This window comes from Ranitomeya variabilis, chromosome 7, assembly GCF_051348905.1.
Source record: "Ranitomeya variabilis isolate aRanVar5 chromosome 7, aRanVar5.hap1, whole genome shotgun sequence".
Taxonomy (NCBI): domain Eukaryota; kingdom Metazoa; phylum Chordata; class Amphibia; order Anura; family Dendrobatidae; genus Ranitomeya; species Ranitomeya variabilis.
The window spans coordinates 40,656,624-40,682,434 of record NC_135238.1 but is presented as its reverse complement, the minus strand read 5'-3'; the positions used below and the strand labels follow the sequence as shown (position 1 = coordinate 40,682,434).

General features: G+C 41.6%; 1 protein-coding gene across 1 annotated transcript in view; it reads left to right on the top strand.

The window, feature by feature from the left end:
* Positions 1 to 19,297, top strand: part of NPTX2 (neuronal pentraxin 2) — a 28,798-nt gene extending 9,501 nt beyond the window's left edge. The window contains exons 3-5 of the mRNA XM_077273534.1: positions 5,956 to 6,200; positions 16,835 to 17,014; positions 18,744 to 19,297. Of these exons, the coding sequence (XP_077129649.1) occupies positions 5,956 to 6,200; positions 16,835 to 17,014; positions 18,744 to 18,971 (653 nt within the window). The 3' untranslated portion in view covers positions 18,972 to 19,297. The remainder of the gene's footprint in view (positions 1 to 5,955; positions 6,201 to 16,834; positions 17,015 to 18,743) is intronic.
* The last annotated feature ends 6,514 nt before the right edge of the window (positions 19,298 to 25,811 follow it).

The following is a 25,811-nucleotide window of genomic DNA, read 5'->3' as shown; positions in this document are numbered from 1 at the left end:
GCAGTCGTTATTAAATGGACCGACTTCAACAATATATAATAAATTGGGTGCAGTAGTACAATGCAGGAAGTGCTGTAAATGTTTTCATAAGAACTTGGGAAAGTTATAAAATGTTCTATAAATTTCTGTTCCGTTCCTGATCTAGGGATCTTGGCTTTAAGTTAAGATGAACCTGTGCTGCACTTTATGTACATGCTCAGTAGTGAGGCAGTGCTGGAGAGTCGGAGTCATGGAGATGAGCCTGTGCTGCACTTTATGTACATGTTCAGTAGTGAGGCAGTGCTGGAGAGTCGGAGTCATAGAGATGAGTCTGTGCTGCACTTTATGTACATGCTCAGTAGTGAGGCAGTGCTGGGGGAGTCAGAGTCGTGGAGATGAATCTGCTGGACTTTATGTACATGCTCAGTAGTGAGGCAGTGCGGGGGAGTCGGAGTCATGGAGATGAGCCTGTGCTGCACCTTATGTACATGCTCAGTAGTGAGGCAGTGCTGGGGGAGTCAGAGTCGTGGAGATGAATCTGTGCTGGACTTTATGTACATGCTCAGTAGTGAGGCAATGCTGGGGAGTAGGAGTCGTGGAGATGAATCTGCTGGACTTTATGTACATGCTCAGTAGTGAGGCAGTGCTGGGGAGCCAGAGTCGTGGAGATGAATCTGTGCTGCACTTTATGTACATGCTCAGTAGTGAGGCACTACTTGGGGTCGGAGTCATGGAGATGAGCCTGTGCTGCACTTTATGTACATGCTCAGTAGTGAAGCAGTGCTGGGGAGTTGGAGTCATGGAGATGAGCCTGTGCTGCATTTTATGTACATGCTCAGCAGTGAGGCAGTGCTGGAGAGTCGGAGTCATGGCGATGAGCCTGTACTGCACTTTATGTACATGCTCAGTAGTGAGGCAGTGCTGGGGAGTAGGAGTCATGGCGATGAGCCTGTACTGCACTTTATGTACATGCTCAGTAGTGAGGCAGTGCTGGAGAGGCGGAGTCATGGCGATGAGCCTGTACTGCACTTTATGTACATGCTCAGCAGTGAGGCAGTGCTGGAGAGTCGGAGTCATGGCGATGAGCCTGTACTGCACTTTATGTACATGCTCAGTAGTGAGGCAGTGCTGGGGAGTAGGAGTCATGGCGATGAGCCTGTACTGCACTTTATGTACATGCTCAGTAGTGAGGCAGTGCTGGAGAGTCGGAGTCATGGCGATGAGCCTGTACTGCACTTTATGTACATGCTCAGCAGTGAGGCAGTGCTGGAGAGTCGGAGTCATGGCGATGAGCCTGTACTGCACTTTATGTACATGCTCAGTAGTGAGGCAGTGCTGGGGAGTAGGAGTCATGGCGATGAGCCTGTACTGCACTTTATGTACATGCTCAATACTGAGACAGTGCTGAGGGATCGGAGTAATGGAGATGAATCTGTGCTGCACTATATGTACATGCTCAGTAGTGAGGCAGTGCTGAGTGGTTGGAGTCATGGAGATGAGCCTGTGCTGCACTTTATGTACATGCTCAGTAGTGAGGCAGTGCTGGGGAGTCGGAATTGTGGAGATGAGCCTGTGCTGCACTTTATGTACATGCTCAGTAGTGAGGCAGTGCTGAGTGGTTGGAGTCATGGAGATGAATCTGTGCTGCACTTTATCTCCATGTTCAGTAGGTGGGACCTTGGCATCCCAGTCCGGCACTGGTCGTTATTACAAGGTCCATCACAGGACTATTCTGGGGAAATTACCTCAGATTTATGACTTTTTCAGACTTAGAAATAAGTGTATGGCACATAAAGGACCTTATAAAAAGTAAAATAAAGGAATCCCACAAAGTTCATCAATGGTCTGACGGCAATCTTCCAGATCTCCTAGCATGGCTTGACAAATTTTGCCACATTTTCATCAATTTGGGGGGGTCTGAAATGAGTTTGTTGCTTTCACCTGGTTTAAAACTGAAGAACCATTCACTATTTGGTGCTTTACTCATGGCGGTTTACTTGTAAGCTGTTTACAGTATAATGTCCATAGCTGAAAGTTTTTTTTTCTCCCAAAAGAAAGCAAAGCTTCACAGGTGTAGTTTGTCTGAATTGGCCAACACAAAATAGGCGAAACGCAACCTTCCCCAACAACGTCAGCTGGCGTACTGACCCAGAAGGGGTCCGCAAATATTCACCTAGTGGCAGATGCCCATACTACAAGGGTTTTGCTCTCTTAGATATAAAACCAAGAATGTATGTATCATTTATAATGCAAAATATCCAATAATTGTAAATACTAAGGTAAATATACCCACAGCTATATACCCTAGTGTGGATGAACCAGACCCAGAGCATTGCTGAGTCTTCATATCCAATGTCTCTATAAAGGACGTTCTTTGTACAGGGGAGTATGGAGCGTTTCTTCGTTACTTAATGTAAAGTGCCTTTGATCTGCTATAAATGTGTATTATGTTTCTGGAAGGTAGACAAATTAGGTTTTCCATTTTCAGATCACTGATTTAGGAGTCACAGGAATATTTAAGAACATTTAATCTCTGTACGAGACATAAAAGAGATGAGAAGTATGAGATATTGTCAAGGAAGCAGAAGGCGGATGTTTCCATCTACATGATTATAATAGGAACATGCAAGGTTAATAGGCATGGCCAATAAGTGATGTAATGATATGAAAGTGCACAGATACAGTATAAATAAATGTATATATACATACATGTTGTACGAAAGCAGGAGGTATTGTCCTGGATGGCAGGTGTGTGTCACCGAGGTGCCAGGCCTCAGTGATGTAAGTCTCGAAAGAGAGTGCTCTGATAACAATAACTTACTGAGAGGATTTTTAGTGAACTGGATTTTGGGTCCAGGGTTTAGGACCGAGCTAAAGAGCTTGGGTGGGAACGGTCGCTCCCATGCATTCCAGTCCAGGGCTTGCAGGTCCTATAAAAAGTAGCTGGGTTGACTCAAGGTGGGTGTGACGTGTGGGAGCTGGAAAGTAACCAGTAATGGTGATCACACTGAGCCTAAAGCAAAACCTGTATTGCTCTCTGAAGAGACTCTGTTGATGCTTTGCCTTCCCTGTACTTTTATATGACTTTATTCTATATTTATATAATAGAGATATAATAAAGCCATATAAGTATATTTATATAGATTTTACATTATGGCACACAAGCATCTCCATCTATATAATTATCTAAGGTCCATTTCCGTCTGTTTGTCTGTAACGGAAATCCCGCGTCGCTGATTGGTCGCGCCTGGCTGGCCGCGACCAATCAGCGACAGGCTTTACTATTGATGCTGCCTATGCAGCATCAATAGTAAAAAGATATAATGTTAAAAATAATAAAAAAATAAAAAATCGTGCTATTCTCACCTTCCGGCGGCCCCCGAAGCCTTCCCCATCCTCGCGATGCTCTCGGCAGCTCCGTTTCCAGTAATGCTTTGCGAAATGACCCCAGATGATGTAGAATCACTCGAGACCGCTATGCATCAAGGGTTATTGCCGCCAAGCATCACTGGGAACGGACCTGGCGAGAGGATCGCTAACTCCTGGGCTGGATCCGGGGGCCGCCGGAAGGTGAGTGTATAACTATTTTTTATTTTAATTATTTTTTTTAACAGGGGTATGGTTCCCACACTACTATATATTACGTGGGCTGTGCTATATACTACGTGGGCTGTGTTATATACTCTGTGGCTATGCTATATACTAGGTGGCTGCTATACACTATGTGGGCTGTGCCTGTGCTATATACTACGTGGCTGTGCTATATACTACGTGACTGTGCTATATACTACGTGCACTGTGCTATATACTACGTGGATTGTGCTATATGCTACGTGGACTGTGCTATATACTACGTGGACTGTATTATATACTATGTGGATTGTGCTATATACTACGTGGACTGTGCTATATACTATGTGGACTGTGCTATATACTACGTGGGCTGTGTTATATACTACGTGGCTGCTATATACTATGTGGCTGTGCTATACACAATGTGGGCTGTGCCTGTGCTATATACTACGTGGCTGTGCTATATACTATGTGGCTGTGCTATATACTCCGTGGACTGTACTATATACTACGTGGCTGTGCTTTATACTATGTGCACTGTGCTATATACTATGTGGACTGTACTATATACTACGTGCGCTGTGTTATATACTATGTGGACTGTGCTATATACTACCTGGATTGTACTATATACTACGTGGACTGTGCTATATACTACGTGGCTGTGTTTTATACTATGTGGACTGTACTATATACTATGTCGACTGTACTATATACTACGTGGATTGTGCTATATACTACGTCGACTGTACTATATACTATGTGGGCTGTGCTATATGCTACGTGGGCTGTGTTATATGCTACATGGCTGTGCTACATGCTACGTGGCTGTGCTATATACTACGTGGGTTGTTATATGCTACGTTAGCTGTGTTATATACTACGTGGCTGTGCTATATGGTGTGTGGCTGTGCTATATACTACTTTGCTGTGCTATATACTACGTGGGCTGTTATATGCTACGTGGCTGTGTTATATGCTATGTGGTTGTGTTATATACTTCGTGGCTGTGCTATATACTGCGTGGCCTGTTATATGCTACGTGGCTGTGCTCTATGCTATGTGGTTGTGTTATATGCTACGTGGCTGTGCTATATACTACGTGGCTGTGCTATATGCTATGTGGCTGTGCTATATAGTACGTGGCTGTGCTATATACTACGTGGCTGTGTTATATACAACGTGGCTATGCTATATACTACGTGGCTGTGCTATATGCTACGTGGCTGTGCTATATACTACGTGGCTGTGTTATATACTACGTGGCTGTGCTATATACTACGTGGGCTGTGTTATATACTCTGTGGCTATGCTATATACTAGGTGGCTGCTATACACTACGTGGGCTGTGCCTGTGCTATATACTACGTAGCTGTGCTATATACTATGTGGCTGTATTATATACTACGTGGCTGTGCTATATGCTACGTGGGCTGTGTTATATGCTACGTGGCTGTGCTATATGATACATGGGCTGTGCTATATGCTACGTGGGCTGTTATATGCTACGTTTACATTTACTGAACAAGTTCTGTCATACATATTCTAGAATACCCGATGCGTTCACCAAAAATCTCTGCTGTATTGAGGTACCAAATAGCCATGCACAGAAACAGGGAGATTTGAAGGTTGTTCTCAATTTCTCCCCAAGCTCCCGACTTCTTGGCTTCCTGAATTCTCAGGGTAGTGCTCTCATGATTGATTGACTGTTTGGATGAGTAGCATTGTCAAGCCACTGGCTCCAACAGTGATCTCTCCAATGCTGGAAACCGAGGCAGAGTTGCTGCTGCAGAATTCGAGGAGAGCAAGGTCACTGAAGTTGCCAGCGATCTGTCCAGCTGAAGAGCAGCACTTACAAGCTCCATAGCAAAGAGCTTGTAATCACTTTACTTGTTGGGTGTGAGACCAGTCACTTCTTCCGTCTCCCTGTGGTGGCCGGTCTCCTACCAAAAGAGCCCAGTGCTTCCAAGCTCTTTCCTTTAGAGCTTGTAAGCGCTGCTCTGAAGCTTCTCAGAATCGCTAACTAACAAATTCAAAATCCCTCTGCTCTTGAGAACAAAGAGGATTTTTAATAACAATTTGATTGCAAACTTTCTAGTTTTTTCAAGCTCTTTGTTATTTGAACCATTTTTCGTGATGAAAATAACCCTTTAGGTTTAGGGAATCCAGACGCTTTTAAATTTTCTAGGATCAGCCAACTTTATATTGAGGAAGAAAAGGATTGAACATGTTGAATTGTGTAAGATATAGCACATGGCACCATAACAGATGCGGATATGGCAGTCACAGCACGACTAGCAGTCAAGTCCATTTTGCATCTATGTATTATGCAAGTGTCAATTGAAACGACTCTTTATCCCTTGAACGGATTCAGTTTTGTTTTAACCTTGTGTTTTCTGACAGGCAGCAGCGCGTTCAAATCACCCGACGACTTCAAGGTTTCCCTCCCGCTTCGCACCAATTATTTGTATGGGAAGATTAAAAAGACTCTGCCAGAGCTGTTTGCATTTACGATCTGCATGTGGTTAAAGTCCAGCGCGTCGCCTGGGATCGGGACCCCCTTCTCCTATGCTGTGCAAGGCCAAGCCAATGAGATTGTGCTGATTGAGTGGGGCAATCACCCTATAGAACTACTGATCAACGATAAGGTATGTACAGCATGCATCTCTGAAGAACCCCAAGTCTTTAAAATGCAACTATCAGCACAAAATGACTGTTCAAATCAAGCACCGCTGCTCGGCGCACCCTTGGTGTGGCCAAAAATTTAAGTGCACCTACTAGTTTTCCATCCATTCTCTGGCTCCTGTAAAACCAGAGCTGTCAATCAAAAAAAGAGGGTTGGAGACAAGTAGGTGGGAAAGAGCCTTGGATAAACCCTTTTTCACAATACGAACTGTATTACATTATTAAATAGATCTCTTAGACCTGATGAGGCTGGTGTACTTACTTTGAAAAATCAAAGAATGGCTGTGTAATTCTTTTTGAAAGTGTAAGCTCAATCACTGCCCACCTAACCTGATTGACAACTCTTCTCCTCCCTGCTGTGATTTCACACTGTTCAGTACAAGTTGCAGCTGTCATTCAGGATGGGTGCGGGAAACTGAATAAACTTAGACTCGTGAGCTCATTCAGATTTTTAATGGGACTTAAATATGGATTTATAAAAAGTCCAAGTAAAAAGACAGAGCGAACTCAAGAGTTTAAGTTTATTCAGTCTCCTCACTTGCTCAGTCTGACTGATAGTTGCAGGTTGTTGTGAGCAATGTGAGATCTCAGCAAGGAGGAGGGGCACTGAGGAGCTGTCGATCTGGGTGGGTGTTAGAACATAGCAGTGTGGGTGGGCTGGCCTGAGGAGTAAAATGGTGCACTTTTGATGTGTCAGTAAATTCTGTCTTAAACCAATAGTGGTCCCACACTTTGTTCTTACCAGTCCCCCAATTTTTGATGCCCACAGCCCACACTTTGGTTTTCCACTTCGCTATGTACAGATTCTTCTGATGGGACCATATCGGTCCTTGAGACGCAGCGAGGAGGAACGTCTTTGAGTCGGTCTTCACTGTATGCAACGATTATAGCTGTGCTTACACAATAGCACAATCCCACAGCTGAGCCCCTGGGACATACTACCTTAGAGGAGCGCACCTGTTTTTTTCTTTTATTTCTCCATAGCTATCAGGCTGGATGGGTAGAAACCAAGTTTAAACTTTCCATAAGCGTTATACAGTCATTGTGATATGGATTTACAAAGTAAGTACACCAGTGCTGTCAGGTCTAAATAGCTGTGTATAACAATGTATGCAGTTTGTATTGTGAAATCTGGTAACAGGTCCACTTTAAGGACTATTTGGTAGGATCTAAGGGCAGGAACGCCTGTAATCTAGGAGTAAGGTGATAAGGAATAACTTCTGTCTCCCAAAGAGGACCTCACAATTCTCTTTCTATAGATTAAAGAAAGTTTATTGTAGCTACAAGAGCTTTGATCATTGATAGAACAGAACTGCCTCCACTTCCGTGGCCAGAAGAAGATGTACATTAAGGATGTTTTTGGGCCTACAGAATCTCATGATGACCCATTTTACAATCTTTATTATGAAGGAAAGACATTAGCTGTGAGGCAAATCTGTGGAATCAGATGTCCTACACCAGTGATCCATACTCCAGTTCCTTTAAACCAGTTAGTTGGATTTAGCCGGTGGAACCAGTTACCTAGGGCCTAGGGTAAGGACTTCCTCCTAGGAGTTTTCTTCTGTGAATTTCTTCCCTTAATTGCATGACTTCAGCTATGTGTTCCTCAACTCTTACAGAGAACTTTGCATCAACATAGCTACAACAGGCCGGCCCAATTATTTGACACAAACCCCCTTGACCGGCTGTCAGATAATCTAGTACTGTGATGTGTTGATTTAGAACCTTGGCATGGAATCATGTCTAGATGCTTAATATGGTTATAGCTTCAGATACCTCTTGTGGGACCTTATCAAAAAGTTCAGCCAGTTGTTCAATGTTGTGTATGGATAATCCAGTGATAGTGAGAGTTAGACCAAATTTAGTGTACTAAGGATCCCTTCATTTTTGCATCATATACCTTGGTGTCTGATCAATATCTATCTCATCATGAGAGATGGTCCATGTAGCCAAGGTCAACCTTGCTAAGGTACATGAACCAACTAAACCATAAGGCAGAAATTGTAAGCAAAAGCACCACAAACATAATACATTTTCTCAGGAAGTATGATAGGTTCACCCCCTAATTGTGACAATAACCTGTAGGAAATTTTTGAGGCAGTATTCTGGGAGATGAACAGCAGGGGAACCTTAATATACCTCTTACCAATTAACATCTCATTAGACTTATTCTGTCCTCATATCCAGAATTTTGTATTAACTCCTGCAACAGGTTAGATGTTTTATCTGTTGGTTCATATACTAGATGTCCAAATATTGTAGATTCATTATCATCAGTTTCATAAGGAATTCGGCTAGGTAGAAATATTATCTGCACGGTGTCCAGATCTATTGGTATTGTCTCCAGGTCAGGTTTTTATCCATTATGTTAACTCTATTTCATCTGATACTGGTAGACACTGGGCCACAGATAGCAATATTGTGAGGGGACATCAGAGATGAGTCCCTGATTGCTACCCACCTGGGCAGTGCGGTTCATCCAGCCATAAGAAGGGATATCCTTGTGTTATTTTACCTGGAAACACTAAGGTTTGTGACAAAAGTAAAGATTTCATGCAGTGAAAGAATTAGCTTGTCTATGGGGACAAAAGTGGCTAGGAAAGGCATGGATTATATTGGTGTGCATATCTGTGACGACACAGCATTTTATCTTAATTAACCAGGCATCTATTTTCAGTAAGCTAGGAAGAATAGACTGTTATGTATATGTTGACTTTTGAATTTATGTGTTACTTTCTGGTGGGACAAGAAAACTGATTTATACGTGTACAATTTGTTGTAACATATTTTGCTCTTATCCTGGATGACTAGTGATACTGGGTCATGGAACAATGATGTTTGCTGATATTCTGATTACACATTGTCTAGGCAAACCAGTTTCTTGACTTTCAAAATAGAGCAGGAAAAACTATGCAAATAGATTATATAATCAAACAATGCGAGTTGGTCTTATCACCATTCTTTCCCTTTACCTGTGAATGCTGAATTGAAGGACACTTAACAACTATAAAAAGAGGTTATATGCCTCTGTAACACGAGACAGACAGATATTCAGCCAAGACATCCAGACAGCCAAGAGATCCAAAGAACTAGAGTCTATCTACAGGACAGCAGCCATGACATCATGTCTCCATCATGAAGGACACAGATTTGTCATTCTACAGGATGCCAGCTTAGGGGACCACAGCCCTGGCTGTTGTGAATTCCGTTCTTGGGCTCCCTCCGGTGGTTGTAAATGGCACTTTTGTGAATTCTGCCCTTGGGCTCCCTCCGGTGGTTTTAAGTGGAACTGCTGCTCCTTGGATTTAGCTTAGCAGCTGCTTCCACTGATCGTCTCTCCTGCTCTGCTATTTAGCCTGGCTCTGATCTTCAGCCAGTGCCAGCTGTCAATTTTTTTGGTTGGATTCAGATCTCTCCTTGGATTTCCTTGATAGTCGGTCCTGTTCAACAAAGATAAGTCCTTGCATGTTCATTTGTTGTCCTCTTGCTGTGGACTTAATCATTCAGCTCATTTTATGTTTGCTCTAGTCCAGCTTGTCAGTATTCAATATTCAGTTAAGCTGGAAGCTCTGGGGAAGCAGATTTGTCCTCCACACCGTTAGTCAGGTGTGGAGATTTTTTGTAAACTCTGTGATGGATTTTTCTAGCTTTTAATACTGACCGCACAGTATCCTTTCCTATTCTGTCTATCTAGTTAGAAGTGGCCTCCTTTGCTAAATCCTGTTTTCATTCTGTGTATGTCATTTCCCTCTCCACTCACAGTCCATATTTGTGGGGGGCTGTCTGTCCTTTGGGAACTTTCTCTGAGGCAAGATAGCTTTCCTGTTTCCATCTTTAGGGGTAGCTAGTTCTCCGGCTGTGACGAGATGTCTAGGGAGTGACAGGAACATTCCACGGTTACTTCTAGTGTTGTGTTAGGTTCAGGAACTGCGGTCAGTAAAGATACCATCTCCTCAGAGCTCGACCCTTGTTGCTCCTTAACCACCAGGTCATAACACCTGGCTAGAAGAATACAGATCTTCTCCATTGACCATCGCCAAACACATGGATACATTTGTGGGGGCTGGGAATGGGACCCGCCGGTCGCCTGGCTCCATGGAAATGTTCAGGGAAGCCAGGTTGTGACCCACCAGTAAACTGACCTTGTATCTCAATAGACTATCATCTTCTTAATCTTATCCTTACCTCATGTTTGTGCGTGCCACATGGGAGGTAGTCCGCCCTGGAATCGGAAGCCAGATTGTGACCCTCCGGTCAACTGGTCCTGTATCTCAGTGGACTGTCACCTTCCTAAGCTTGTTCCTACCTCCTCTCTGAGCATACGATAGGTGGTGGAAGTTGGCTCTGGAAGTTCTGAAGTCACAGCAGCTCTTATCCCAGAGAGTCAGCGGAAGGATGAGACTCTGTAATATCTTGTGTATTTTGCTGAGACTGTTCTATGTGCTATTTGCCAGTTTTTTGGTTCAATAAAGTATTGTCACACTGTTTTACCCTCACCCTGTGTTGTCTGAGTAGCGTTTTGCCCACGGTAAAAGGAGCAGCGTTCAGTCGGATGATCCCTGGTCCATGTGGTTACGGCTAGCGGGTCATGCTATACACCTGGCTTCACAGCCATTATTCTTACAATAGTCCTCAATACAATCATGCACTTAAGATGGGCTTTGCTTCTTGAGTTTGCCATTGAAAAGGGAAATAGGAATCTCCTTTAGGATCTGCAGGATCTGTGGAAATATAGCATACATGTTCGAGTTGTACAATCACAATTATCACCATAATGCACAATGCGCTTGTCACCGCACCCCAGAGTCTTTGGCTCTGGCGTGAACCAAACAACGGCTCATAGAGTGACATCTTCTTCTTTGCTTCTTCGTGTCCTCTTTGTGCGAAGGAAGAACAGCGCTGGAATGATCTTCAACTGTTTCAGCAGCAACTTAGGTGGCAGCTTGAGGGAAGCGTATTTCTGCCTAATCTCAGACCATTTAAAACATTTACGGGTGCAGCTCAGAGTGTGTGGTGCTGATGATGTCAGCTGGCTCCTACTTTGATGGCTTAGCCAGTGTTGTCATCTCAGATGTGGGTTGCACACATTTGCAGTGTGATGCCTAAATCCATGTCCGTCTTCTTTCTACTTTGACGCTAGTAGATCAACAGGACTTTATATGGACCCTCCCACCAGATCTTAAGGATTTATGCACCAACACTTTGTCTCCTGACTCCACCTCATGACAGGATAGGTTGGTTTGTGGCTGTTGTTGAAGAACACTCCGGTTAATGTCTCAGTTATGCTGTAAACGTAAGACGTAGTCCACACTCAAGGTGTTTTACGCAGCATGAACAATTTCTGGGGGTAAAAGCGGATGATTAGGAAGTTTACCATACAAAACCTCAAAAGGCGATAATTGCAAAGGACCATATGGTGTGATCCATATATCTATGAGTACCAAAGGCAGAACATCTGGTCATTTCATCCCTGTTTGTCTGCAACATTTGGCCAGTTTCTCTTTTATTGCTCGATTATAACTTTCTACTTTCCCACTAGCTTGTGGGTAGTAAGGAGTATGAAATTGTTATCGTGGAACAAACCTTTTGGACGTCCTATCCAGTGAATGCAGATGTCACATCTTCGCTTCCACCGCGACTCCCTGCTCCCTCTTGCACTCACCTGTCTAAGGTGAAATGTTTTTAATACATTTACATCTAACGTGCCTTCTATTGGTAGACCTGGTAATACAGATCTCCATCTATTTATCTAGTTGCCCATAGTTGTCATTCCTATAAATCGTCAGACTCCCTTCAGAATTTTGTACACATTTAGTTCCGTTCAGAGTGGTTTCAGGTGACTTAGCACAGGTGCCACTTATATTCCCCATATTTTATTGTCTAGGAGTTAATGTAACCGGGAACAAATGCAAGTCTCATCAGACCATCTTATGAGTTTACGAGAGGAAGGATGCTTAGCTGTACGTCCATGAATTTATACATTATAGAGGTAACGGGCCTAGACCGGACAGAGTATGCAAGACGAGGAGAGTGCCCAGGGCTGGAGTGATAGAGAAGATAAGTACCAGCCATACTGGCAATGTAGCTCCCCTAAGAGGAAAGAAGATGCGGAACCACAGGTTGAGAGTAGGACTCTTGATAACCAGACTGTAGTGCTGAGCTGGTTTGTGATGAAGTAGTGAGGAACGGTGAAGATAGCGGATAAGAGAGAAAAGTAGAACATATTAAAGCTATGTGTGGGAAAATGCTCTGTATATTGGGAAGGAAACGAGTTGTGTGCCCGCTATCTGCTGGATAAAATCTCCTTCAAGTTATCGTTGAGTAAAAAGTTTATTTTTGACTGGTGGTCTCCCTCATTAACCTATCAAACATCTGATCCTGGCCAACCAAAGTCATCGGTTATATGCGTCTGGCAAAGGGCGTAGTTCCCCCACAGCACGAATCCACGCCAGGACCCCTACCTTCATGTAGAGTGCTGGAGCGTGAGAGTTGAGTACCTCGCCCACGTTACAAACACACAAAAATGTCTTAACATTCTATGCAATGTACAAAATAACATACATGACAAATTAGAACAATTGGAGTCAAAATGATATCATATAAACAAAAGCAATTTATTGATCATAAATACAACAATAACAATTATGTATAAAATATATAGATATAAATATAGATACACTGGTCATTAAACCAGGTATCCAAAAAATTGGAAGACACAGGTAAAAAAGAGTCCCATGAGAAACGCTGATAGTAAAAGATCCGACCAGAGAACTCAAATTCTTTGCACAAATAGACCATAGAGTAACCACATATGTACACCTTTAAGTGCAGCAAGTAAATTGGCTAGTCAAAGATAGGTTCTCACCCGTCATGGACGCAGCGTGTCAAGGAACTGCCATCCCCCTACGCGCGTTTCGCGTAGGCTTCTTCGAAGGGCTGAAAATAACATACAGTAGTCTCTATAACCCCTGGGAGAGTGGATACTGAAGTTTTAGGTAAAGCACAATATTGGTCAGAGAGGAGAGTGTGGCACCTAATAGAGGCTCAGTTTGACCAGGTTTGTCATATAGTCCCATAGGCGCTGTCACTGTAGAAGATCCACACAGGCCTTTGCTGAGTCCATCGACTTGTGGTGCATTGAAATTCCTTTTGTGTACCATCACATTTCTGGCATTGCCCGGACATGTTCGGTCTTCACCTTCAGGCTTTTCGGAGGCATGGTCATGATTTTGGTGCAGAACTTCTGCTCTTTTCCTTGTTCACATAAGATCATATCAGCAAAAATCCCCAAGATGTCAGCACATGTTCCATCCAGCAGCTTTAATTTTTAGCTTCTATAGAGAGTCACGGAATATATAAAAATTTGGATAATTCTATAGATCAATAGATATTTGCTTTAATGGCAAAAGCTTTCAGTGTGGTGCAGAGCATGAAAAAACTTCTTGTTAAATGTGTTAGCATAGTAAAAATAATGAACTGTATAATTCACTTGCGAAGCGGTGTTTTCCACAATGCCTATTAAGCCGGTAAACGTATAGTCCCATGGTGTATAGTAGTAATGTTGCTAGGAGACTCGCAGTACCATTCAGACGGTCGGGATTTTCACAGATTGTCAGAAATGCATACATATCTCACCAGCTGCTGTAAATTCCTGCTTCTCAAATGTATTCCCAGCGCTGCCAGAAATTGTAAAGCACTCGGCTCCTTAGAGGAATCCACAGGCCAATGTTAAGGTGCGAAGCTCCAATTCTGAGATGACATAAGGAGAGGTACACGAAATTTCAACAATGACAATCAGTTAAAAGCATTATCAATATTTCTACCAACTGCTATAGGCAGAAGTGACCCTGTTACCTCTTGGTCCCCCGTGCAGCTGCTCAGGTTGCATCAATCTTGAAAGCTGAGAATACTGAAACAGCATTTCAGGAGTATAAAGATCTAAAGAATATAAAGATAAATAAGAAATGTAAAAAAAGAAATCAAGTTATCCAATGACATTAAAATAAATCTCAATTTTTTTTAATAAATACATCAATGCCAAAAAGAAAAAAAATAGATGGTGTTAGCCCCTTAAAAATGACATTAATAAGATAATTACAGAGGACAAAGAAAAGGCTGAGATATTAAACAGGCACTTTTCATCCGTGTTCACAAATGAGCTGTCCGTTACAGGGATCATTCAACAAGGCAAAAATAAAAATTCACAACTTGATATATCTAGTTTAACACAAAAAGAAGTGCGCCTGCGTCTGAGCAATTTAAACATTGATCCCCGGCCCAGATGGCATTCATCTGGAATTGGCTAAATGACAGGAAACGAAGAGTTGTCATAAATGGTACCTTCTCTAAATGGGATATAGTCAGGAGTGGGGTACCACAGGGATCTGTTGTAAGACTGATTCTTTTTAATCTCTTTATTAATGACTTTGTGGATTGAATTGAGAGTAAAGTGTCACTCTTTGCTGACAACACCAAACTATGTAGGATACTAATCTGATCTTGACGGTACAATATTGCAAAACGATCTGAATAAGATGACTGAATGGACAAACACTTGGCAAATGTGATTTAATGTAGATAAATGTAAAGTAATGCACCTAGTACGGAGTAATTCTATTATTAGCATATACATTAAATGGGAGTATACTCGGGACTACAGGACAGGAGAAGGACTTGGGTATTCCGGTTACAAGTAAGCTGAGCAGCAGCACTCAATGTCAAGCAGCAGCCGCAAAAGCAAACAAGATTTTCAGATGTATAAAAAGAGATAAAATCCCACCATCCCAACGTATTGTTACCTCTTTATAAATCACTGGTGACGGTGAGGCCACATCTAGAATACGGGATCCAATTCTGGTCTCCACATTATGAAAAGGATAGTCAGAAGTTAGAGTCAGTTCAAAGGCGGGCAACTAGATTATTGCCATAGATGGAAGGCCTCTCATATGATGAGAGGTTGGAAAAAAGATGCCTCAGAGGAGATCTCATTTACATGTATAAATATATGTGTGGCCAATACAAAGGACTGGCACATGACTTATTCCTTCCAAGGACCATACAGCTAAATTAGTGACAACATTTACAATTGGTGGAGAAAGGTTGAACTTGATGGGCTGTGGTCTTTTTTCAACCTACGTAACTATGTGACTATGTATTGATATGGCCACCCCCGGTGCAGGTGTTTAGAGTGTGCTCTCGAATTCAGCCCACCCTATAAATGGCTGGTGTAGGCTGTGGTATACAACTAGCACCTAGCTCTAAGAGCTAGCTCCTATCACTGCTGTTTAACACTGAAGATGCAACTATCAATCTCTGACATTTAAAGGGTTCCGTTTGACGCTAATGATTTGAGGAATCCAATATATCACAGTCTTTATAAGACCCCCATTGTTTGGCTTTAGATACTTATACGCAGGAATCAGAAATAGGTATTCTATAAAAAAAAAGTCAGAACATTTGCATGCATGGGTTTACTTACTTTTTTGCGCCAATGGAGAAAGGTCAAACATGGACTTTGTGAAGGCAAGATCAGTAAATGTGTTTTTGGCTAAGCTGGTTGGTAAATTCAGTTTTCACTGCAGTTGACCAAAAATTGGACCTCATTTAAGTCATACCCGTCAGGGTCCAGCAGGAGACCACTATATGGCTTCGTATAAACCATACATACAGCAGATAATTTTTATTTTTGGGAATTAGCAAGATAGTGGCTCTCAAAGTTAAAAGTCCTTACTTAGAAAAAATAATTGAAGAAAGTGGATGAGTGCTATCCATCGTTTTGACCGATAGCACTCGTTCCCGTGTTATTCTATGAGGCCACGCACATGACTGAGGTGGTTGGAGGAAAAACATCACAGCATGCACGATTTGCCTACAAAAATTGGATCCCACACGCTCTTTCAAGTCTATGGGTCCTTGAAAAATTCAGGCCGCACTCAGATGTCCTGTCCCATTTTCACGGATTGGTGATATAGAGAAGGGGAAGAAACTCTACACCTCTGAGAAAAGCTGATAACCCTCTGATCAGAGTGTGATTAACGTAACCCGACTGATTTTCTCGAACGAAAGAAAAATGGTGGTGTGACTCCAGCCTTGCCCTCAACCCTCAAATGGCCAGATATGTCGCTTTAGGCTGTCACTGAGGGGGATCACCAATATTGCCAGTGATTAGCTGGTAGGTCATTGCCGGTTTTTAGTATGTCGCGAATATGACGAATAGGACCAGTGAGAACATATCTGAGAGATCTTGTATCCTACCATAGGCATTGGGACCATGGACATTTCTAAACAGCAGTGTATCAGATTTGGAATTAAGTGTTGGATGATGATAAGTAGGTAATCGATGTTGACTATAATTAAGGGCCGAAATTTTGTTAATTTTTCGAAGTAGGCTTTACATGTAAAAAAGTCCTTGTACATTGGTTGAGTAACTGAAAAATGGCCCTAGTCGTTATCGCAGGCCAGTTGTATTGATCTTTTTGATTCGTCCTTCACTGAAAATCAATAACTTTACACTACAAAACCCTTTCCCTGTTCGTTTAGTTCATTATATGAGATACACTGGAAAGTCACTGATTCCTCATGTTGTTTGTTCCCACAGGTGGCCCAGCTTCCGTTCTCTATTGGTGATGGAAAGTGGCACCATATTTGCATCACATGGACAACCAGGGATGGAATGTGGGAAGCATATCTAGATGGCGTCAAACTGGGCTCAGGGGAAAATCTGGCCCCCTGGCACCCAATTAAACCGAATGGAATTCTTATTTTGGGCCAGGAGCAGGTGAGGGTGAAGTGTAATTACTCTTTACACAACAGCTTATAAAAGACACCGTGATGTCGCAACACCAGCACAATAGTCACACTACTTCCAAAGCTTCCTGAAGAGGAGTCATGGGACCAATAATGTCCTTTAACCCATTATCTACCAATGTCCTTTTTTTGGGACGCCTAATCTTTAGCTTCTAGCAACTAAGATTTTATAATTTTTATAATTAGGTCCAATTTTTTGTGTTGTGTTTGTAAAATGAATGTTTTCAAAGTAGGAAATCATGTCATTGTCATTTTTAATTGAATATTGGGACGCCCTTTTCTGAAAAATCCGTACTTGTAAAAATTTTGCAAATTATGTTTCTGATTCATTAGGACCCAAATCATTAAAAATCTGTCATAAAAAAAATGAAAATTGCTAATTTGGCAAGTAATGGGTTAATTGATCCAGATATATAACTGGACTGAACACTGTGCTGTTTTGAAGAGACGGAGCTGATAAAAAACACATATCTAGTAGAAGGATTTCCTTGTAAATGGAATACAACTTCTTCATTTCCAATTGATTTTTATTTTAAAATCTATGGACATTTTTTGTTCATTTTATGTATAATAATTAGATATAAAACATTTCTACAGCTGGTTTTCATGAAATACTCGAAGTATTTACTGATATGTTTTCTGCAGCTTGCATGTATTATAATACACTGCAGGCTGCTTTATTCTTTTTAGTCTCAATCCTAACAGTTGGCACCCTGTCAGCTCTATTTCCAGACTCTCTGTTTTGTCTTGTGAAAACTCATCTAGTCTCATCTAAGAAAATGTTAAATCAGATTTGAGACTAGATAAGTGTTCTTAAAGGGAATCTGTCTGCAGGTTTTTGCTACCTCATCTGAGAGCCGCATGATGTAGGCAAAGGGACCCTGATTTCAATGATGTATCACTTAGTTTACTGGGTGGAGAGGTTCTGACACAGCAGAGTTTTTAGATGTAGGATGCAGCAGAGCAGATAAAGTTAACCCCACCCACACCACTCTCTGTATGTACATTGTCTATAAACAATGAGCTGCTTATCACAGAAGGGGGCGGAGTCAGACTAGCATGTACACTGCTGTAGCTGCTGCAGTCCAGGCAATGATAAAACCTTCAGTGTAAGTAAACAACAGCACACAGCCTCATAAGTGACACATCATGTGCATTAACCTCTACCTTATCCTGTTCTTAGATTACATAGCAAAACCCTGCTTGCAGATTCCATTTAAGAAGAAAAAGTCAATCTACACTGTACGTAGAAAGCTGCCATCAGTGGTGTGGGCGGAGTTATACACAGCTCAGCATTCTGAGCACTGCTAAATCTGCAGCTGAGAAAACTGTGATTTTATGAAAATGACATGAGCATGCAGCCCAGAAAGTGACACATCGCTGGAATCAGGGTTTCTGCCCCTACATCATGCTACTCTCAGATTACATAGGAAAATAATGATGTCAGATTCTCCGTACTATGAGACCAAAAAGAAATATAAAGATCATATTTTTCACTTTTCATCCTTTTATTGGAGTGTAAATATCACAAAAATCCTCTCTCTATTTATGGTGCTGACCAAAAGGATGGAAGTCATGTAATTTTTGTCTAAAGTCAGATCTTCCAAATGTTTGGGATTGATACCAAACCATGAGATAGTCAATAAGTATTGCTACCACATTTATGGCATATTCATTGGTATCTCTTTTTTCTCTTTAAGGACACTGTTGGTGGAAGATTCGATGCCACTCAAGCTTTTGTTGGAGAATTGAGCCAGTTCAATATCTGGGACCGTGTCCTAAAGTCGGAGGATATAGTCAGTATAGCCAACTGTACCACCAACATGCCGGGAAACATTATACCGTGGGCCGATAACAACGTCGACGTATTTGGGGGCGCAACAAAATTACCCCTGGAGCCATGCGAAGAGCGACTGCTAGATTTATAGCCCAGACACGGTTCCTTTAAGTGCCCAACTCCACGAAGACAAACTCCAATGAGGTTACCTGTCCTACAATGCACTTATTTGCTCAGATGAGTTTTTTAACCCTTGACAATACAGTTAGCTGTACCCAATCTAGAATTCAGCTCAAAAGGCCACAATGGTGACAGCTACTAGTGCGTAAATCCAGAGTACGACAGCAGCACTTCTAGGCCGCCCCTGGAGAGTAGCCAAAACACTCCCCGACAAGTAATACATATATATATTAGAAGCCACCATATATATAACTATATATACGTACATTCTTTTATATATATATAAATATATATATATATATATATATACTGTATTTTAGAACCCACCATATATATTAGTATATATAGGTCCATTCTTTTACTGCATATACATATATATATAATATATATATATATATATATATATATATATACTGTATATTAGAGCCCACTATACTGTATATGTAAGTATATATACGTACATTCTTTTATATATATGTATATATATATATATATATATATATATATATATACACTGTATATTAGAACCCACCATATATATAAGTATAAATGTACATTATTTTATATAGTTATATATATATATATATATACTGTATATATATATATATATGTATATACATATATATGTAGTTGGTTCTAGTGACTCAGGTCCATTTCTTTCATTTTTACCACGAGGCACCATTACTGTATTATTCTCCTTTCTATTAAAACTTATTTTAAATAAATAATTTTATTTAAAATATGGGTATTATGTATCAGTAAAGTTCCCCTTAATGTCTTATTTTGGGTGGGATGCCCAAAACATAGGGGGAATTCATCAAACAATTTGCATCAGAAAACTGGAGTATAAAAGTTGCAACTTTTAGGAACACTTTTTTTTTATTCCCCCGCCCTCCCTGACAAGTAGGAGGAGCCTAATTGGAGAGGCGTGGTCTATCATGGCCTGACAGATTCGCTATACTTTATGTCAGAAACTGGTAAAAATTATAGTATGAGTTTACTCCAACTCTTGACTGGAGTTTATTTTTGGCTAGGTGGTCAAACAGCCCTTAACGAGTGCACCTCTGATTAGGCCTCTTTCAGACATCCGCTTTTCACGTATGAGTGTTTTTCATGGATAGCACTCGTACCTGTGATAGTCTACGGGTCGATTCACATGTCTGAAATTTTTCGCGGACCAAGTGGAGGACAGAAAATTTAGGAGACATGTTTGATTTTCTTCCGCGAATCGGATCAAAAATGGCCGTGCAAGTCAATAGGCCCGTGAAAAAAAATCAGACTGCACTCGGATGACATCCAAGTGCAGTCCGATATTCACGGACTCTCAGAATGAAGAAGATGGAGAAACTTTTTTTATTTCTTCACGTACAGGAAAAATGAATGACACTCCGATCAAAGTCTGATCAGGAAAAGCAATCTGTTTTTCTTGCACATGGAAAAATCGGATGTGTGAATGAGGCCTTGAGCAAAGGGCAGTCCTCGGCAATATTACGCATCTACTTATATCGCCAGTTTGCAAAGTTTAGATTAATCGCTGCCGTCTGCCTCTGGATATATTCACTACAACATCGTTTTCCCCCCTTGTCACAATTGCCTTTGTTGGCCATAATAACAGAACAAAACGTTTTGATAACAAATATATTATATTACAGATATATTTATTCAACTTTTAATTTGCTCCAAATGATGTAAATAAACTATTTGGAGATGGATGATAAAAAAAAAAACAAATTTATACAAATTTATACTGACTATTTTTTTGCCAGAGCTGCTATAAAATAATATGTATAAAATGTTACGAATGCAGAAATGTAATGAATTTATGTTATTAAAATATATTATACAAAATCTAAATCTAAATATCAAATAATCGAATTGTGAATGTTAAAGGAACCAACCAAATATTGGCTTTTTTTTTTTTTTTTCCGAGGCATGTTGCTTCATCGAAGCCAAAATCTGATTGGTTGTATATCCTGCTAATTAATTAACATTAAAGGGGTTATCTGAGATTAGAAAAATGAGATTGGTTTTATTCTTAGAGGCAGCATCGCTCTTGCACAAGGGTGGGAGAAGTGAGTGAGACTGGGCTGCAATTCCAGACACTGCCCATCGACAGAAGTGGCGCTGTTTCTTTCTAATCTCATAAAAGTCCTTATTTTTGTGCCCATGCACACTCAAAATATATTTCATTATTATTGCTAATGTTTTTTCCCATTACGGACTGTAAATGACACATCAATCAGACATGTCACAAGGCTTACAGTGATGGGGTCAAAGAGTCAAGAGTTAACTCTTGTATGCGTAGATAAGAAGGAGCTCTATAACAAATGGGTCAGTCATTATGGTTCCAGATTTTGCAACCCTGGGTGCTACTAGTGTTTGTTTACTTTTCATTTACCCTTGATCAAGTTCCCAATCCTTTTTTTTCTGAAAATGGAGCTTCTTTTGGAGATGAGGGTCTAAGTCTTTCACGTAGAAGTAAAAGGGATGAAGCCAACCAGACCACTATTATTTGGAAGGGACAACTTTTGGATGTGATTGTAGTGGATCTGTACATCAGGAGTTACAGAAACTTGAAACCCTGTCCATCAGCCAGAAATCTGTCACCTCTGGATGGAAGCCCTGAGAATTGCGTCCTGCCTAACATCCAAAGTTCTTCTTTTTGATTAGCTGGCAACATGATGTGATATCATCATTGAGGTGTGAAGTCATGCCAGGCCGGTGATCCAAAAGAGAGGGATGCCATTAGGGAAAAAGGCGCGTTCTCAAGGTTCCTGTCCAGTGACCACAGATTACCAACATCAGTGCTGAACCGGGTCTTGTGAATCAACTCACCCCATCTCTATCAGAAACCAAGAACATTTTCCAATCATATGGTCCTCTGACTTTGGGGAGAGTCACACGGCCGTATAAATCAGACGAGGATCACAACGCAATGCTTGGACGGGCCGTCGACTCTCCCGACAGGAGCTTGTCAGCCTCATGCATTTCTATGCAGCTGTCACTCTTGGGTCAAGTAGAGCCGACGACCAGTCCGAACATTTTGTTGCGATCTTCGCCCAAGTTATACGGTTGTGCGACTCTCCCCCTTACATTGATTTTTCTGTCCATCCATTGATTTCTCTATGAGATTTCACCCTGAAACAGACACTTTTTAATAGTTGGCTTTTCCATCAACGTGACCCATATGCCATGTCTGATATATATATATAAAAAAAACCTATTTAAGCCAGTGTTGGCTCTGGTTAAACCTGGACTTTACCAATAATTATGGTTTGTCACAAACCTTTGCACTTTGTAAATTAGTCTGTCTCCAAGATACAGCCATATATCAAGAGCTAGCTAGTTTCTAGAATGAGATTCGCAACTGGAGTTCTAACAGGGTTCTTGGTCTACTGGGGTCTCTGGTCTACTGGGGTTCTCTGGTCTACCGGGGTTCTCGGTCTACCAGGATTCTCAGTCTACCAGGATTCTCAGTCTACCAGGGTTCTCGGTCTACCAGGGTTCTCGGTCTACCAGGGTTTTCTGGTCTACCGTGGTTCTTGGTCTATCGGGGTTCTTGGTCGACTGGGGTTCTCTGGTCTACTGGGGTTCTCAGTTTACCAGGGTTCTCAGTCTACCGGGGTTCTCTGGTCTACCGGGGTTCTCGGTCTACCAGGATTCTCAGTCTACCGGGGTTCTCGGTCTACCAGGATTCTTGGTCTACCAGGGTTCTCAGGTCTACCGTGGTTCTCAGGTCTATCGGGGTTCTTGTTCTACTGGGGTTCTCTGGTCTACTGGGGTTCTCAGTCTACCAGGGTTGTCAGTCTAACGGGGTCCTCGGTCTACGGGAGATCTCGGTCTACCGGGATTCTCAGTCTACTGGGGTTCTCGGTCTACCAGGGTTCTCTGGTCTACCATAGTTCTTGGTCTACCAGGGTTCTTGGTCTACCGGGGGTTCACGGTCTACTGGGGTTCTCGGTCTACTGGGGTTCTCTGGTCTACCGGGGTTCTCGGTCTACCGAGGTTCTCTATACCTGCAGCAAAAGCTTTAGAATCATTTCCGTTAAGCGACAAAGCAAGAATAACTTTGGCAAATATAACTTTATTCCGATAAATCTAAATAAAATAAAAACGTAACACTGCTACAATGATGTAGAAGAGGTTTATCACGTTCATCGCTGCGGTATTGTTTCTCGGGATCATTATGCTGACAGTTGTATTAAGCTGTGAATAGGAATGGGCAATAGAATTGCTATTTGTATTTCTAATGTTTCCTCTTTGATTTAAGGAGCTGTTAATGCATTACTCAAGTAGCAAAAAAAATATTTATTTAGTAAACTCTGTATAACGTGACATAGTGGTTAATGATCATTCCATTTCATTATTCAGCATAGTGTTTGTGCAACCATTTTTTTTTTGCTAGAGAGAAGGAACAGACTCGCCGTGTAGTTTATGTCTCTATTAATACGCCACAATAATGGCATTGAATAAACAGATCATAGCTTATGTAGTACAGAACTAGGCCACCTTCAGTAACTTAAAAGGGATTTTCCCACAAAAAAGTACACTCAAAAAACTCCCCCCAAAATCCCAAAATTGAACACTTACTGATAACCTACAGCTGATCACTGGGGATTCTACTATTATCATAAGGCTAGAGTCAAACGAGCGTGTATTCTCTTCTTGGAGAGAATCGGATGTTTCCTGATCAGAGTTTGATCACAGAGTAATCTGATTCTTGAACAAAATGTGTTGATCTTTTTGATTCTCTAAGTCTGAGGAAATCGGACTGCACTCAGATGTCATCCGAGTGCAACCCAATGTTTTCCATGGACTCATTGACAAAATATCAGATCCAACTTGGGCATGCTACAATTTTAACCTAGAATTGGCTCGGTTCGAGGAAAAAAATTGGACATGTGCACCACCCAATAGAATATCATACCTCCCAACCGTCCCAGATCCAGCGGGACAGTCCCGATTTTGAGAGTCTGCCCCGCTGTCACGGCCGGGATCTTACTTTTCCCGCTCTGCAATGGGCTGAGTACGATCCGATGTATTGTCGAATTGCACTTGGACCCAATATGCGGCCATATCTATTATTATTTATTTCATCAAGGGCGCTCGTTTTCATCAAGACCCTTCTAATAAATATTAATTATCCACAACAGAGAACCCCTATATGTCAGACTCCTAAAATATGTCTTTATTATTAATTGGAGAAAATGTACCATAGACGAGGAGTTGAAAGAGAAAGCTTTTAAGATGCAGAAATGGTCTCCTGCTAGTTATGTTTGGCATTCTATTCACATCCTTCATCCTTTTTTTCATCTCCAATTTTTTTTTTTCGTGGTTTAAACTTTGACGTCTTCGCTGTAAGAGGCCAACGATGAACCAGTGCCAAAGTCCCATGATGCTTGCCGCATATAAATATGTACATGGTATCATTTCAGTGATAAAAATGTATTGAATTGTTTTTCTACAGGGATCTGTTGGTCAGTGTGATAGATTACCTATTATCATATGCTGTATGATATGTTCCAGAACCATTACAGGCTTCATGGAAAACATGGTGCAAGTAACACATGTATCTGGTGGAAGACAATGCTAGCTTTGTGCAGTGGGACCCTCGGTGCTTGGATCTGAGGGGTTCCTATTCATTCTTGGTGCCCCTTTACCATCTACACCGGGACCAAAAGAATGAAAAGGTTTCAACTTGGCCAACTTCTAGGTGCCCGCATTACGCACCCAACAGAGACCAGAACCCTCTTGATTTTCCTCCATCCGTAGGAAGACTGAAGTATGATCTTCACCATTTCGAAGCCATTGACTAAGCATCAATACCAAGAGTGAAGACAAACCCTCCAGAAAGAAGGGTGAAAGACCTTGTTTTGCCTACGGTTAATTATCCAGGTCCTTGAGGCCAATGAACATTTAATCAGAGTGATACTTTCCGATATGACGTTCCTGTCTATATAACAGATGGTCTTGATTTCTTTGGAAGCCTCTGTGACAGATGTCATAGGGCGATACATAGCTGGTTACGGTGATATTAGATTGTAGTTATTTGCACCATGTTATTAGATAAGCCATTTAATTTCTATTGTTGTGTTTTACTAACGTGCTTTCTTTGCAATGAATGGCTACTGCCTAAAAGGTCTATTTGTCTTAAAGAGGTGGAAGACAACATTTGGCACTATGATGGTACGGACACTCCTGATGGTAACCTCTACTCCCATGGAGATTTGTACCCTCTATGATACCCTCTACTCTACATAGAGATTGGAGCCCTCCATGGTACCCTCTACTCTACATAGAGATTAGTATCCTCTATGGTATCCTCTACTCTACATAGAGATTGGAGCCCTCTATGGTATCCTCTACTCTACATAGAGATTGGAGCCCTCCATGGTACCCTCTACTCTACATAGAGATTGGAACCCTCTATGGTACCCTCTACGCTACATAGAGATTATTACCCTCTATGATACCCTCTACTCTACATAGAGATTGGAGCCCTCTATGGTACCCTCTACTCTACATAGAGATTAGTATCCTCTATGGTATCCTCTACTCTACATAGAGATTGGAGCCCTCTATGGTATCCTCTACTCTACATAGAGATTGGAGCCCTCCATGGTACCCTCTACTCTACATAGAGATTAGAACCATCTATGGTACCCTCTACTCTGCATAGAGATTGGAACCCTCCATGGTACCCTCTACTCTACATAGAGATTGGAACCCTCTATGGTACCCTCTACTCTACATAGAGATTAGTACCCTCTATGATACCCTCTATTCTACATAGAGATTGGTACCCTCTATG